This window comes from Podarcis vaucheri (assembly GCF_965113315.1).
Source record: "Podarcis vaucheri genome assembly, chromosome: 10".
In the NCBI taxonomy this organism is placed as follows: Eukaryota; Metazoa; Chordata; class Lepidosauria; order Squamata; family Lacertidae; genus Podarcis; species Podarcis vaucheri.
In genome coordinates this window covers 31,814,173-31,830,241 of record NC_138748.1, presented here as the reverse complement: position 1 = coordinate 31,830,241, position 16,069 = coordinate 31,814,173, and the positions used below count along the sequence as shown (strand labels likewise).

At 39.5% G+C, this 16,069-nt stretch overlaps 2 protein-coding genes across 11 annotated transcripts in view; both read left to right on the top strand.

Moving 5' to 3' along the window:
- Positions 1-6,593, top strand: part of CAPS2 (calcyphosine 2) — a 30,307-nt gene extending 23,714 nt beyond the window's left edge. For both annotated transcript variants that reach the window (XM_082241116.1, XM_082241115.1), the window contains exons 17-19: positions 676-795; positions 3,604-3,700; positions 5,048-6,593. In XM_082241116.1, coding sequence (XP_082097242.1) covers positions 676-795; positions 3,604-3,700; positions 5,048-5,223 — 393 coding nt within the window. In that variant the 3' untranslated portion in view covers positions 5,224-6,593. The remainder of the gene's footprint in view (positions 1-675; positions 796-3,603; positions 3,701-5,047) is intronic.
- An 8,270-nt stretch (positions 6,594-14,863) lies between these two features.
- The window catches only part of KCNC2 (potassium voltage-gated channel subfamily C member 2), a 96,184-nt gene continuing 94,978 nt past the window's right edge, over positions 14,864-16,069 (top strand). For 2 of the 9 annotated variants that reach the window (XM_082241113.1, XM_082241105.1), the window contains exon 1: positions 14,871-16,051. The gene's annotated coding sequence lies outside the window, so the exon portion shown is untranslated. Of the gene's footprint in view, positions 16,052-16,069 lie in introns of all 9 variants that reach the window. The other 7 variants (XM_082241111.1, XM_082241106.1, XM_082241114.1 and 4 more) reach the window with 7 other exon arrangements.

Below are 16,069 nucleotides of genomic sequence, written 5' to 3'. Positions count from 1 at the left end.
TTTGGACTAGACCAGACAATGGGAAAATAGTATTCTGATGTGTACCTTCCATGGTGGAGATACTGGCTGAAAGCAGATGCGATTTAGAAATGAATATTATCATTATCTAGAGGTTGTGGTACTTAATGAAAGACCTATTTTTTTTAGGAAAGTGGCTGTCACTTAAGAAGGACATTCCCAAGGGATGTCAGAGGCAATAGTTGTGAGATCTCTTCCTAAAATACCATTTACTATTTCCTGACACGAGATTATGTTAACTTGCTCTCATGTCAAACTTGGGGTCAGATTTTAATTTAAATACCATTAGGTTAACAAAACTGCAGCCAAAAGGGCTTTTTCATCATGCATGTTAAGGTGAAAATATATCTTCCATTATAACCTAGGACAAATAGTCTGCACCTTACATCTGGTTTACTTGGAAAATACAATTTGCTTCTACTGTGCCATGTTAAAATTAAAACACTTAATCTTGAAGTCTGCATCTATATTGAAATTGTTTTAAATATGTTTTTTATTGTTTTGTCACCTGTTTGCTGCCCTGTACTTCTTTGGGATGAGGAGTAGGATAGAAGTTTAATAAATAAAAGCTTGGCCTCTGCCATTGTTGCGTTATGTGGTAGTGTTAGGCTATGTGCTGAATTGCAACTTATTTGACACAAAATTCTTTAATTTTAGGAGTTTGAATCTTTGTGGTTAATGCTTAATGACAACAAAAATGATGAAGTTGATTATGCTGAGTTTACTCGTGCCATCCTTGGTGAAATGAATGAATATAGGAAAGCATTTGTGAGAAAAGTAAGTGGGTTTTAAATATATACATATATGTAGTTTATCTACATATCTCTGTGGATCACAGCAGACTATGGGGGGTTCTTAAAGAAATGGGAATGCCTGACCACCTTATCTGTCTCCTGAGAAATCTCTATGTGGGACAAGAAGCTGCAGTTAGAACTGGATATGGAACAACTGTTTGGTTCAAAATTGGGAATGGGGTACAACAAGGCTGTATATTGTCTCCCTGCTAATTTAACTTATATTCAGAATACATCATGCGAAAGGCTGGACTGGATGAATCCCAAGCCGGAATTAAGATTGCTGGAAGAAATATCAACAACCTCAGATATGCAGATGACACAACTTTGATGGCAGAAAGTGAGGAGGAATTAAAGAAGCTCTTAATGAGAGTGAAAGAGGAGAATGCAAAATATGGTCTGAAGCTCAATATAAAAAAAACAAAGATCATGACCACTGGTCCCATCACCTCCTGGCAAATAGAAGGGGAAGAAATGGAAGTAGTGAGAGATTTTACCTTCTTGGGTTCCATGATCATTGCAGTTGATAACAGCAGCCACAAAATTTAAAGACGCCTGCTTCTTGGGAGAAAAGCGATGACAAACCTAGACAGCTAAAAAGGAGAGACATCACCTTTGGTTTTCCTAGTAGTTATGTTTGGAAGTGAGAGCTGGACCATAAAAAAGGCTGATCGCCGAAGAATTGATGCTTTTGAATTGTGGTGCTGGCGGAGACTCTTGAGAGTCCCATGGACTGCAAGAAGATCAAACCTATCCATCCTGAAGGAAATCAGCCCTGAGTGCTCACTGGAAGGACAGATCCTGAAGCTGAGGCTCCAGTACTTTGGCCACCTCATGAAAAGAGAGGACTCCCTGGAAAAGACCCTGATGTTGGGAAAGATGGAGGGCACAAGGAGAAGGGGACGACAGAGGACGAGATGGTTGGATAGTGTTCTCGATGCTACCAGCATGAGTTTGACCAAACTGCAGGAGGCAGTGGAAGACAGGAGTGCCTGGCATGCTCTGGTCCATGGGGTCACGAAGAGTTGGACACAACTAAACAACAAGCTTATCTACCGATAACTAAGAAGTGCTGATCTGCTTAATGCTTTATTGTTAAATGCTATCTAGTATCCAATATTTATACTTTAAGATCATTAATCACTATATGTTTTGAAGAAAAGTTTGCTTTCTCTGGTTTGTCATTTAACAGTTCTTGTTGCCTATATAATAATTGACTTGCCCCGTTGACTTTTCTGGAACAACAAATCAATACAGTGGTACCTCGGGTTACATACGCTTCAGGTTACAGACTCCGCTAACCCAGAAATAGTGCTTCAGGTTAAGAACTTTGCTTCAGGATGAGAACAGAAATTGTGCTCCAGCGGCGCGGCAGCAGCAGGAGGCTCCATTAGCTAAAGTGGTGCTTCAGGTTAAGAACAGTTTCAGGTTAAGTACAGACATCCGGAACGGATTAAGTACTTAACCTGAGGTACCACTGTACCTTTGAAACTGCGACCAGAATTCTGCAAGTGTTGATACAAATTTTACTCATATGATTTTATTTTGTACTCCTTTTGGGGGCAGGGATGGGGGATTGAGCCTGGACAAGTTACTAAAATTTGTTTCTTACCATCTGTAAAAGAGGAATACTGTGTAAGTTTTCTGATAAATATTTCCAGATTGTGTCATTATTAAAAAACTAATCATGATTTCATTTACTTAAAGCATTTCTATACCACCCTTCTTAATATTTATTATAAGCATTTCAGTTTGTAATTTGTTTCTCTGTCTTCGCTCTCTTTCAGTCCCTCTTCCTCTCTTTTGCACTTTTTGCATGCATAACCCCACAAAATGTGACTCCTTAAGGCCACGATATGCGTGCCACAATAATGCACTGCAAATATCAAAACAGATTAAAGGCATGCACTGCAAAATAGTATTTCACCTGCAGGTCTGTTTTGCATGCTACAATAAAGGTATCATTCCTGGTATTTAATCCTATGGTCCCATTTCACTTTGTGAAAATATAACTCCTGTTTTGAACAGTACCAATCTTTTTTTCCCCCTTTGGCAACGGATGTGCAGAAAGAGAGAGGAATTTTCTTTCTAGGTCATTTGAATAAAATTTGTCAGTTGGTGAGAAAATGAGTGAGTCAGTGAGAAAATGCTTTATGCATCAGGCAGAAAAAAGTGTTAATGAATTGCCGGTGTTGACCAAAAGAAATCTAAAAAACAAAACAAAACCCTTCACCCTAAACAGACTTGTGGGCGTGAAATACCTGACTTGGATCCAAGTAAGTTACACTCACAGTATGAAACTGATGTACTTAAGTTAGTCAGGTCTATTAATTTCAATGGGCCTAGTCTTTGAGTAGGAATAACATTGGAGACAATAATTTATATTTTGACGTAAAAGTCATTAAACAGCCTGCTTTCCTGATACCAGTTACAAAAGTTACTGTTTTAAATTGTATGCCACTACAATACATTTTTTTAAAAAGTGGTATATAAATATTTTAATAAATAAATAAAATAAAATGCTTGCTTCCAGTGAAGTGTGTGTAGTTAAGCACACCCAGCTATTTACTTTACTATTCCATTTTTTATCTTTCTCCAAACCCAACATGGGGGTGTAGGTTCACAACTAAGATGATTTCTTTACTTACGGGTTTTGTTTTTTTAAAAAAATGCACATTCTGTCTTTTTAAGGTCAGACCAACCAATTCTTATCATTCAAGATGCCAGGTGTATGTGAGCATAATTTGTGTTTCTCTTCCTTGCTCTTTTCTGACCGTTGTCTTCATTTCAGGCTTATATGAAGCTGGATTATAACAAAACTGGCAGTGTTCCTATGACAGATATCAAGAAATGTTATTGTGCTATAAAACATCCTCAAGTCATAGCAGGTAATTAATGTACAAGAAAGTAATTGTTGATTTGTCTTGTTATCAACATCATATTATCTATCCCACTTCTTCTGACTAGCCCAACAGCACAAAGTGAAAGGACGATGTCTATTCTGACTTCTCTGAACTTGTGGGGAAGGCAGGGCGAGCCACTCATATTGTGTGCCCCGTTTTGGTGTAAATGGCCACAACTGCATTCTCTTGGCCTAACTGGAATAAGAGGCTGGTGCTCCTTTAGGACTTCTAAGATGTGCCACAGGATGGGTGGGACTGAAGTTACAACAATGAATGACTGGTCACAAAGGCTATTTGTGGATGCCTAAGTCTGTCCATTAGGGGAAAAAATTGTTTTGATTAAGTACCAGATTTCAACGTACATATCTTTGAACAGATACCATTACAACCTTTTGGTACCACAATAATCTGTAATGAACTCTGCTGAACATGTGACAAAAAATTAACATGTGCTCATTCATCCCAATGCGAGTGGTCAATGCTGTGTCCATCGTATAGTCTGAAAAGGTATGAAGAAGGCTCACAAAATATACAGAAACTCTGTGATCGAATTTCCAGCCCCCTCAATACTGATGTAGCAACTCAGAAGGGCTCAAAGCTTTTTGCTTTGGGTTGATAGTGATTGAAAGGAGTAGATGCCTTGCACATTGGTTTCTGACCCATTTTAGTCACACTTTGGGAATGTGGGAAAGAGGGGAGCTAGCATCTTCTTGTCAAAAATTCACATCTTATTTGAATGGCTTGCATTACATTTTGATAATAAAGTTACCAACTGACTCAAAAAATGGACTATCCTGCTCCAGTTCTTTTAACAGCAACTAAGGTTTAATTTGTGTTAACTGAACTTGAAAATATTGTCTGAAATATGAATATGAGTATTGATTATAATCATTGTGATATTGAAAACAGGGTAGTGATTCTTACTTTCTTGGTTTATTTAATTTATAAAAAATATGGTGTAAAATGGGTTTGAAAAATGGTTATATCATGGACATAGCAATGATGGCTGGTAACTTTCAAGCCACTATTCTGTGTATATTTATTAATAATTGTTCAAATCCATGCTATAGAACAAGATTGCTTTGGTTAATTTCCTCATTCATATCTACAGATTGGGATAATGAAAGACTAAAGAATCTGAGATAAAATTCCCTTTGACCTTCTCCTGCCTTGGTTTGCCTCCTGCAATTTTCACTTAAGAAATCCCTTTACTGTATGTTAAATTCTTATCGTACTTTTAATAACAATGACACATGGATTTCGATTTTGTCTATTTTTCTGTTCTCTTGGCATCCCTGCTAATGTTTTTAATAATAAGCAATATTTTAACAGGTGATGCAACAGAAGAAGAAATTAGATCTTCATTTCTAGAAACTCTGGAGGATGCCTGCAGCAATGCTAATGAAGTGTCATTCTGTGAGTTTGAGGACTATTATGAAGGATTAAGTATTGGAATTTTGGATGATGAAGATTTTGTTAACACATTAAGGAACCCCTGGGGTATTTAGTGTAAACGTCTAGGTGGGAAGCACTACCAGAATTTGAAACATGTTAACGTCTTGCATGAAAGTGTCTCAAATTAGCCTGAATAGTCTGAAGATATATCAGTAATTTTTTAGAATGTTGTTTGTTCATCTCTTTACACTTTTACACTCTGAATATTCTTAATATGAAGCTGTGTTTTGGTACAAATTCAGAATATTTTCCTGCCTCTGAAAACTCTTATTAAGACTGCATCCTAGATAAGGAAACTGTGTGTTTTGCTAAATCGGAACTGAGTAAAAGGAGATATGAGAGAGGAAGTTACAGGTTTGATCAATATAGTTAATTTTTTTAAGTGATTGTATGCAACCACTATACAATGACTGCTTCTAGTAAGTCTCTATAGATTTAGAAGTGCTCTTAAAGGCTTATTACCAGAAAGGCTGATACTGTTGCAATTCCCTACCAGTTTCTGACAGATCACACTACAAAATGTATCAACAACTCTTTCAGTGGTTTTCCCAGGTGTTTCCTATGTTTTTCCTTAAGTACAAACCCAATAGCATGGGAAGTTATATGCAGATGTGCTCTCACAACATTTTAGAAGTTGCCCATGGCAAGACTGACATGCATCTCATAGCAGCAGCTACATTTCTTGTTAACTGCAAATTTTATCTGAAAAGTGAGTTCTAATTGAAGCATTGTACTTTTATAAAATGACGTTTTGAAAACACATCGATTTCTTAGCTATTTCTAGAACTCATTGTATATTTTACTTCTTCATCCATGTGCTTTCCTAATTGTGGTAGTGGTTGTTACATTGACAGCACATGACAAACCTACTGAAGATTTGTTTTATTGTGATTACTGGAAATTGTTGTAATTTTATATGATCTCATCTGTTATGTTTTAACTGAGTTGTATACCACTTTGAGATTTTATATATACAGAGGGAGAGAAAGAAAGAAAGAAAGAAAGAAAGAAAGAAAGAAAGAAAGAAAGAGGTTATAAAAATGCTTTAAAATAAATAAATAAATGCCTTGGTTGATGGGTATATGGTTTTCATATATTCCATTGTTATGATCTGCCATTATTTTGGTTGGGTGTTGGTTTGCTTTTACTAAAAAGGTAGAGAACAGCTTATTTGAGATTAATGTGCACATTTTTTTAATCATCCCACTAATATTATGTCTTTAAATTGTGCATTTGAAATACAGATTATATTGATGCTGAAGAGATTTATTATTTTTATGCAGTAAAAAACCTTGGTAAGCTTGTTATGTGAAATATGCAATTTAATGTTAGGGACTTTTCATAACCAAATTTCATTTTTAATTATGTAGTATTAAACTATTATATATTAAACTATAGCATTAAACTATGGATGTTTACTATGCATGCAAGTGTTGGCCTGTTTTATTATGTTATCCCACCTTTCATTTCAAGAACAAATATCAAGGCGGTTCACAAACAAATAAAATCCAAGAACAAAATAACAAGAATAAAACCAAGAATACAGTTACCTGTAATTAAAATACAACTACATTAAAATATCCATAATTAAAATATAAAATACAGAAGCTCATTAAAACAGCATAACAGTTAAAACAGTTAAAAACCATTAAAACTAAAATGAAAGCAGGATATTCAATTCAGGAGATCTGGGAACTATTTTCCTAAACACTATATGCCACACTTGGTGGTACCATGCCTCTAATGTGCCTCCTGATAGCTCTTTCCAGGTCCTGGCTATGATTACCCCAACTGCAGTGATAAAATATATTATTACCATTAGGTCCTCATTCATTAAATCCACATTTTGGTCCATAAACAAATTTAGTTTTTTTCAATTTCCAAGAAAGTTATGTTCCAGAAATCCTCTGGTTCCTTACAGTCCCACCACATGTGGAAATATGTTCCGATTGAAGTGCAGCCCCTTCAGCATTTTGCAGAGGAGAGCAACCAAGATGATAAAGGGTCTGGAAACCAAGCCTTATAAGGAACAGTTGAGAGCTGGGTAAGTTTAGCTGGAAAAGAGGAGACTGATGAGATGAGCTATGATAGCCACCTTCAAATATCTAAAGGGCTGGCACATAGAAGATGGAGCAAGCCTGTTTTCTCCTGCTCTGGGGAGTATGGCTCAAAGCAATGGATTTGAGTTGCAAGAAATGAGATTCCGACTAAACATCAGGAAGAGCTTTCTGACAGTAAGAGCTGTTTGACAGTGGAACCGAGGTTGTGGAGTGTCCTTCTTTGGAGATTCTTAAGCAGATTCTTAAGCAGATGAATGGCCATCTGTCATGGATGCTTTCGTTGAGATTCCTGCATTGCAGGGGATTGGACTAGATGACTTTCGTGGTCCCTTCCAACTCCTAAGATTCTATGATTCTGTGACTCTGTTTTCTATTCAGATGTTTTCTTTCCTCCCAGCAATATTGGACGGTCTTGCTACTCAGAAATCAGTGGGTGATGGCAGCTGCCAATCCATGTTTAGTTTAATTCCAGTGAAAATGGTGAAGACATGTGCTAGTTTTCTTACCTTGTGACCCATAGGGTGTGGAACGGTACAGAGAGGGATAAGGACTATCTGAAGGACCCCATCACATGGCACAGCTTGGTCACTTTTCAACAAATATCCATTGTGATGTGAGGAGAAGATTCCATTGTAGTAAAGTGTGAGTTAAATAGCTGTACTTAATTGGCTGAGGCAGCGATATTTTATTCTGTTTCAAACTTTATTAAGTGAATCCTTAATACTCTTTAGAGCTCAATCTAATTCTGAGATCCTGCTATTTTCCTCGACACAAATTAAATCCTGTAATCAAGCTGATACAAAGGTTTTTGCTACTGAATTATTTTTGTTTTGTGACCATGTTTACATAGGAGCACTAGAGACAACTGCATGTGGTATATGTGAATCCAGTAAACATGCCCGCACTGGGGTTCAATTAATCCCTACCCCTTCCCACAGTGTTTCAGAAACCAGAAAAAAGTACCTGTGATTTGGAAACTTGAAGCTTAAATGGCTGACTTCACGTAGTGTTCTAAGGATAAGAGGATTTAAGGTGCTTGAATGTCAAGCCAGTGCTCCAATTTCACTCTTTTAAAAATAACATTTTGGAATGGCCTGAAAGCTTTCAACCTATACAACTCTAGAGATGGGGGAGGGGGGAGGGACATGTGATTGTGTTGTAAAGCCTGTCTTAACATATATTTGCAGTTGTTTAAAAAGGAAACTAATGACTCTTCTTTCAGGAGGAAAAAGCCTTGTGACACAAAACAGCCCCCTTCAGTTTGTATCAACTGCAAATCCATCCCTACTGCAGCTGCACCCAGATAGGAAAATAAGATTGAGGTGGCTTTCCATCTGACTAATCCCATGTCATTTACAACTGAGAAAGCTATAAAACCACCACTTTGAATTCCAGCTGGAAACTTATCAGAAGCTAATTCAGATCCTGCAACATGCTCCTGAACTGGTGCTCTAATTAATCTGCAAAGCATGGCATTCTGCATAAGCTTTAGACTTTTCAGTCTCTTAGGATGACATTCAGTCGCAAAGAAACAAGGATATGGACAGTTGTAGCATAACCTTACAATGGAGACAAAATATAATACTTATTTTTCATGGTATAAATTAAAGGTACTCTAAATAGGATTAAAGGAAAGCATTAAAGGGCTACCAAGCCAGATGTCTTTTGCACTAAAGCTATTTGGCTGGTTAATCAAGGTTTACAAATGAATCTTGGAGTTAAAAGGTTCAGAATTGCTACAGGGACAAACTATTGGCTTCTTTTTAATTAGCACACTAAGTCAGAAATATGCAAATTATTCCATAACCTAAGAACAGTTTTGTAATCTACTACAGCATAGTGGCTTCATGTGCCTTTGGGTCTACTCTGCTAGAATGGCTGATCCTTATATTTATTATGGTTCAATGTCACCCTGTGTTAGTTATTTTAGAGTGTCATTTATCTTTGTAGATTGAAAAGAGAAACAAAAACAGCAGAAGTGAGAGCCCGAACTATTGAGCTTCTGTGCTTCAAAGCTACAAGGCAACGAGGAAGAAGACCAGAAGCATTTAAAGCAGGCATAGACAAACTCAGCCCTCCAGATGTTTTGGGACTACAACTCCCATCATCCCTGACCACTTGTCCCCATAGCTAGGGATGATGGGAGTTGTAGTCCCAAAACATCCGGAGGGCCGAGTTTGCCTATGCCTGATTTAAAGCATACTTGACTTGGAGTAGTCTTACTATCCATCATACAATTTGATCCAGGAAGCAAATACTGGTTTGAGGGACTGGTTTCATGTACAAATCCAGGAATATGATGTGGCACTATGACTCCTGAATGGAGGCTGCACAGTGACATTCCCATTTTTTTACTATATAGATAGAAACAATTAATAATAGTACTTGACCATTACCCCTTTCTATGTAGGGAAGCAACACATTCAATTTACAAGCTATAACAGGAAGCCACTGAAGCTCTTCCTAGAGACTTTAGTGGGAAATGCTGCCGGAAAATAGGCAGAGCAATCTCAGCATTGGTCCTTTGCAGAAGATTGTTCTGTTTCCATGGCAGTAGACAGCTCCATCCAAACAGAAGGAGTTTTCTCTGCAAAAGTTACATGGGGGAGGGGAAAACGCAACCCAAATGAAGGTGGAAAGCATCTGATCTACAAGTAAGCATATCACTTCTACTGTGATCTTTTGTAAATTCTGAAATGGGAATAAGAAAGTTTTTCCTGTCTCCACATATGTGGCTGCAACTTTGAGAATGGCATCCATTGTAGTTGATTTACACATTAGCCTGTTAAAAGAAATATATTTATTATGGTATCCCTCTGTCTGCCTTGGAATCTAGAAGAAAGCAATAGGGTGTCTCCAGCAGCAGCTACTTCCAGGACTTGCTGATCCCTTTCCCTGCCCCATGATTCTTGAAAAGAGAGAGAAGCTTTCACTGCCACACAGGGATCCACACTAGCAGCATCACTTAGCTGTTTCAACACACCAGTATCTTGCTCACTGCATCAGAAGGTGCTCTTACTTGTGGGCGAGAATGAAAGCCCAGTTCAATCCACTTGAAACTCATACAAATGAGAGGCAGGAAGAAATTTCTAACAACATTCTCAAAAGGTCTGTGGTTTAACCTGTTTTATACTTTCTATTCTCTTTGGCCCTTTCACACATCATGCTAACATGGGCGTGTGATATCCCAGAGAGCAGATTGCAGCTGATTTGCATCTCTAGTTGTTTTGCATCTTTGCTATGCTCAGTGAAGCCTGGCTTGGCTTAGTGCAGGGATGGGGAACCTGTAATCCTCCAGATGTGTTGGACTACAATCCCATCAGCTTCAGCCAGCATAGCCAAGGTCAGAGATGATGGGACTTACAGACCAGTACCCTCTGGATACCACGGGTTCCCTATCCTTGGTTTAGTGTGTCATCCAAACACAAGCCTCGAGGTTAACGCTCCAGAGTCTCACCACAAGCTGTTACTAAGGTTTGTTATTGGTCTACAACTCATGGTTAGCCTGGACATTGCTAAACCATAGACCCAGGTTCAGACACCACACCAAGCTATGGCTTCCTAGCTCAGCATGTTGCTGCAGTTGTGATCTCCTCCCTGGCTGCTTATATGGATCACTATATCTCTGAGATGATTAAAGCTATTTGCACTAGTAAATAAGTTGGTTTCATGTTTCCTTGAGAATAGCTTTTTTCTGTTTAGCCCAGTGCAAAAAAATTAAATAAAAAACCCTGTTCCCCTTAAGCACTTTTATGCTCTTTCAAAAATACAAATTGGTTTAATATGGAAGTGGAGAACCTCAGTTCTAGAGGCTGAATGTGGCCCTCTAGGTCTCTCTATATGCCCCTTTGGACTTCCCTCAGACTATGCTTCCTTCTCATGTCACTCATTGGTCGTGTTTCTCCTTTTTTCTGTTTGTTTGCAGTTCCCAGTATCATTGGTTTCACATCATGTCAAAAATCTTTTCATTAAAGTGTTACATATTTAAGAGAGCTTGCAAGGAAGTGTTTGTTGTCTTCTAGTAAGATCTCTCTTCAAGGAAGTTACTTTCTGCTGATTTAAGATGAATCTTTTATAATTCCTTTCAAAAGAAGATTTCTTTTGTTTAAAGCTGAGGATGTCTGCTTCAACAAAACCTCAACTATAAACCAGTTTCCACTGAACAATATGCAGTATGATCACATCATGCATGGGGATGGCACATAGACACAGAAATGTGTATACTTGAACCACCTGCTTGGAACAGCTCCTGTGCACACATTCTTACTTTTCTGGACGGTGCACTGTGCAGGCCTTGTCCCCCAAGCAAGGCAAAGAGCTTTTAAGCTCTCCACCTTCCATGCATTTAATTTGTGTGTTTTCAACCCGTCAGTCTTCAACCATGTAAGTTTGAAATCACACAAGTTAAATGAATTTAAGATGCTATCACACTGTATGTGAAATTCAGTTGGGACTGATTTAAGGAGATGTTATAATATTTATGCAATCTATATTGCATTCTTCTACACAGAAACAAATTTGGACACAATAAATGTGCAAATACTTCTAAAAACAAGGGGAAATATTATTTTTCTGTTTTTCTTTTAGCAGAAAAGCATATATGTTGCCATTCTTCTAATACTTAAGTAACTTAAAATTGTTGCCAGAGGGAAAAGTTATAAATGTCCTTAAAGCCACTTAAGAAAACAAAAGTGGAAAAAACAGATTAGATGATTTAGAGAGATCTGCAGGATTGGGAGGGGGTGGCGCCGAATCTAAATGATTTTGATTCCTTGACTATGTTGGATGTGTGTAGGATTTTGATAATAGGCATAGATGACCTCTGAGGTCAAATGCTGTTCAAGCTAGCCTAAATTAAAAATACAAGTGAATCCCTTAGCTTGGAGAGAAGCAAATCACAAAAAAGGAAAGAAAGAATGAGGCCAAATGGACCAAAAATATATTTAAATGTCCCTAGAAGAGGGATATAACAAAGTCAAAGGCCTACAAAAAGCCAGAGTTTCTCCCAGAAGTGGGAACCAAAAAAAGAAAGATGTAGACACTAACGAAATTAATTAGGGGAATGGTGACCCATTTAAAGGTCACTCTATATGTTACTGTGTTCTTGCACAAAGATACAAAACAAATACAGCTTTTAGGTAAGCAACTTTTCTTTTTGCTATGAGCACACCATTTGAGCAATGGTACAAAATAATACCTTGTGCCATGCTTCAGATGTTGCAGATAGTTTTTTATGGATTCAGCAGCTGTGGCACAGACACTAGAAGGCATTGAGAAAGACAGCCCCTTCTTACGGACAATTACCAGCATTGATCACAAGGAGACCTAATATCCAAGGTATTCTTGAATCTTTGATGTTCCTGCCCTGGAATGGGAAACTTGTGGCTATTGGCCTGATGACACACAGCTTGAACCACCATCCAACTCTGCAGGTGCTGCAGGCCTGTTCTTGCTTACCAGATTGCAATTGATTCCTCTTATGCCCCATGTGTATATGTGAGGTAGAGAAAAGAGAGTGGCACAGAGGAATAGCTAGGTAATGCTTTTGGATCTTAATTCTCCCACCATTGACTGAGCCCCCTGGTTGACTTTTGCGATGTGTCAGTGGCGTTCTATGGGGGGGGGGGAGCGGTTCTTTATGTTGGGAAATTTCCATTACACCTTAAGGAGCGGACATGGAACTGTGTTACGTGTCACATGCCTGTTTACATTCCAGCATTGTTTTGCTTGTGTTAGCGGAACTTCCGCTGTGTTATTGCTTTTGCTTTTGCCTCTCTCTCCAAGAAGACAAAGAGAGAGACGACATGGTTTTTTTGACCTGATTTATGATTAATAAATCCGTGGTTGTAGTATGCTTCCACAAGCCTCACACCTATTCTGTGTGCGCAGTTTGCTCTGCTGATATAGTGTGCCCTGGCTTTGAAGCCCGGGTCGCTGATTTATGTCGGAGCAGAGGCCGATGGGTCTTTGCAGTGGGACGGCTGGAAGGAAACGACCCGGCTGGGGTTAGCCAGCTGGCCTTTCGACCCTCTGCATGCTGACACTTTATCCCTAGCAGGTGATCTCCTTCAAATGTACAAAACAGAGCTCAAGAAATAATGTGAAGTTCGGGCTTTGTAACATCTTAGGGGATGCCTGTGGTATTTGCACACATTGCCTTTTGACTTCTTTTCTACTAAACTATCTTCTCTTGCCTGCATTCATTCCTTAGCATGTAGATTGTCCTGTGAAGGAAGATGGACTGAGTATGAATATACGTAACAGTTAACCTGGTCAATATTGGTTTCATGTAGAAGCAGCTCACCATCATCTAAAAACTTTTAGGAGCTGCTAGTCTCCATATTTCAGTTTCCTTGCTGCAAGAAATGTAGGCAGACATTTAATCATTGATCCCCCCCCCCCGTTATCTGTCAATGGAGCTTCTTATGTTTTGTCTTGTTGTACCTCTTTGTTTGGTAACTCTTCAAGGATAGTTCAAGCTGATCACTGAGATTTCTTTTGTTTCTTGGTGAACAATCAGCATCTTCCCTATCCAGGCCATAATAAGACAAAGATACTTTACCAGTAAGTGTGATTATAGTGTACGTTTCCGAGCACGATTCAAAGTGTTGGTGCTGACCTTTAAAGCCCTAAACGGCCTCAGTCCTGTATACCTGAAGGAGCGTCTCCACCCCCATTGTTCAGCCCGGACACTGAGATCCAGCGCTGAGGGCCTTCTGGTGGTTCCCTCATTGCGAGAAGTGAGGCTACAGGGAACCAGACAGAGGGCCTTCTTGGTAGTGGCGCCCGCCCTGTGGAACGCCTTCCCATCAGATGTCAAAGAGATAAATAATTACCTGACATTTAGAAGACATCCTAAGGCAGCCCTGTTCAGGGAAGTTTTTAATATGTAAAGCTGTACTGTTTTTAACACTGATTGGGAGCCGCCCAGAGTGGCTGGGGAAACTCAGCCAGATGGGCGGGGTATAAATAAATAAATAAATAAATAAATAAATAATAATAATAATAATAATTAGCATAATTGTGAAATTCTCATAAGGGAGATTTTTAAAAGACAAGGACCTGCAAGATCATAGAAATAAAACTATAGCTATATATTTCTAGGAGCAGATTGGTTGCACCCCAAAAGCTTAAAACTTTGTTACACAGATACAGGAGGTGTTTCTAATACTAGCAAATTGGGAGGAGTGAAGATGCACAGAAATACAAAAACATGCAGATAAGCTGTAACCCGCAATGCAGTTATGGTCTGTTGAGGGCTAGCATTCTTTATAGATATCAGGAATATGTGGCTGCTTCTCTTGGGATGTAGTCTGCCTACAATTGTATGTAGAGCAATCCAGTGAAAAATTGCATTTGCTTTTGAAATCTTGTGTATGCATTTGTAACGGTGGATTTAAAGATTTTCAGGCTTACTTGCACTGAGAAGGGACTTCAGATTCCCTACTTGATTCTAACTTATTATCAAGTGATCTCTACCTATTTTTACACTGAATGAAAAATCACACCTCTTTGTTGTCCTTCAGCCTCCTTGGACCCTTAGGGCAAAACATCATATTAGGTAATGTGGGGTTGGTCCTCTGCTTTCTGGATAGTGGCTCTTCCTGATGTCAGATGATCTAGGTGAGCTTTTCTACCACCAAGGAAAGGACTACAGGATTAGTCGGATGAGGTGTGTGCAAGTGTATTTATGATTACATCTGAAAGCAGTCTCATAACCCTTGAACAGATTCATTTTTTTCGTGGATCATGGTGACACAATGGCTACCTAATGGGAAGCAGAGCTAGCCACTATATCTTTCTGTTCCAGATACTTTTCAATGTGGTGTTGTTGTTTTATAAAGAAAGGTTTTGGAACCATTCTGTTCATGCTGAGCTCCCAGAGGTTGTGGTGAGGTTGTGAAGGAACATTCGGTGGAGATGGGATATAGTAGTGACACACACAGCAAACCTTAAAAATGCTCCTGTGAGTGCAGTGAATAAGGAGGCAGGACTAGAAACAGAGGTCCATAGACACGAAACAACAACGTTCAGCCACATCCTTGTGTCTTTCCCCTTATCCTTGCTGTTGACTGCCGTTGCACCTCCTACATCCAGAATTCTTCTAAAGCCTACTCCGTCTCACTTTCACCTGTAGCTAGGTGCCATCCTCACTGCTCCTGTCAGGTAAACAACTCTTCCCCAACCGGATGCTCTGTTTCCCCCGAAGTGAAATCAGCGTGTGAAAGGAGCGGAGGTGCATTCCTCAGAGATGGCTTTTGCGTCGCGTTTGGTCTGCTTTCAGCGATCGAAGCAATCGCGCAACCCGAGAAAACAAGGCTAACGGGGTCGCCTGCCACGTAATTGCTGGAGAATGGTGCTGAAGGGACAGCTCCCACCTCGCCTCTCTTGAAAAGCAGGGGAAGCCTTGGCAGCAGCGCTCCTTTCACCTTGGAGCTGGAGCGAGTGGAGAGGCGCTTGGATGGAGCAGCGCCGACTTCTTCAGACGCTTTGAGCCCACCCTGCGGAGGACACCCTCGCCTACCCCCCCCCATGTTTTTGTGATGATTTTTTCTCCTCCGCGAAGCTAAAGCGTCTCCTCGATCTGGCACAATGACTGAAGAGAGGTTTCCTAGCAGCAGGTGGGGGCTGCTTCCCTTGCTTTCGGGGTTGGCAGTCAAGGGCGCTGGCATGGCCACCTGAAGATGGGAGGAGCGCCCCCTCTTCCTGGCTACAACAAGTAGTTCTTCGTTTGACACCAACACAACCGAGTCTGGAGGCAGCTGCGAAGGAAAGAGCGTTTGCAATGTGAAGAGCAGCCTCTTTCTCTCGTGTCACCAAGGTATGGGGAAGGATGGCA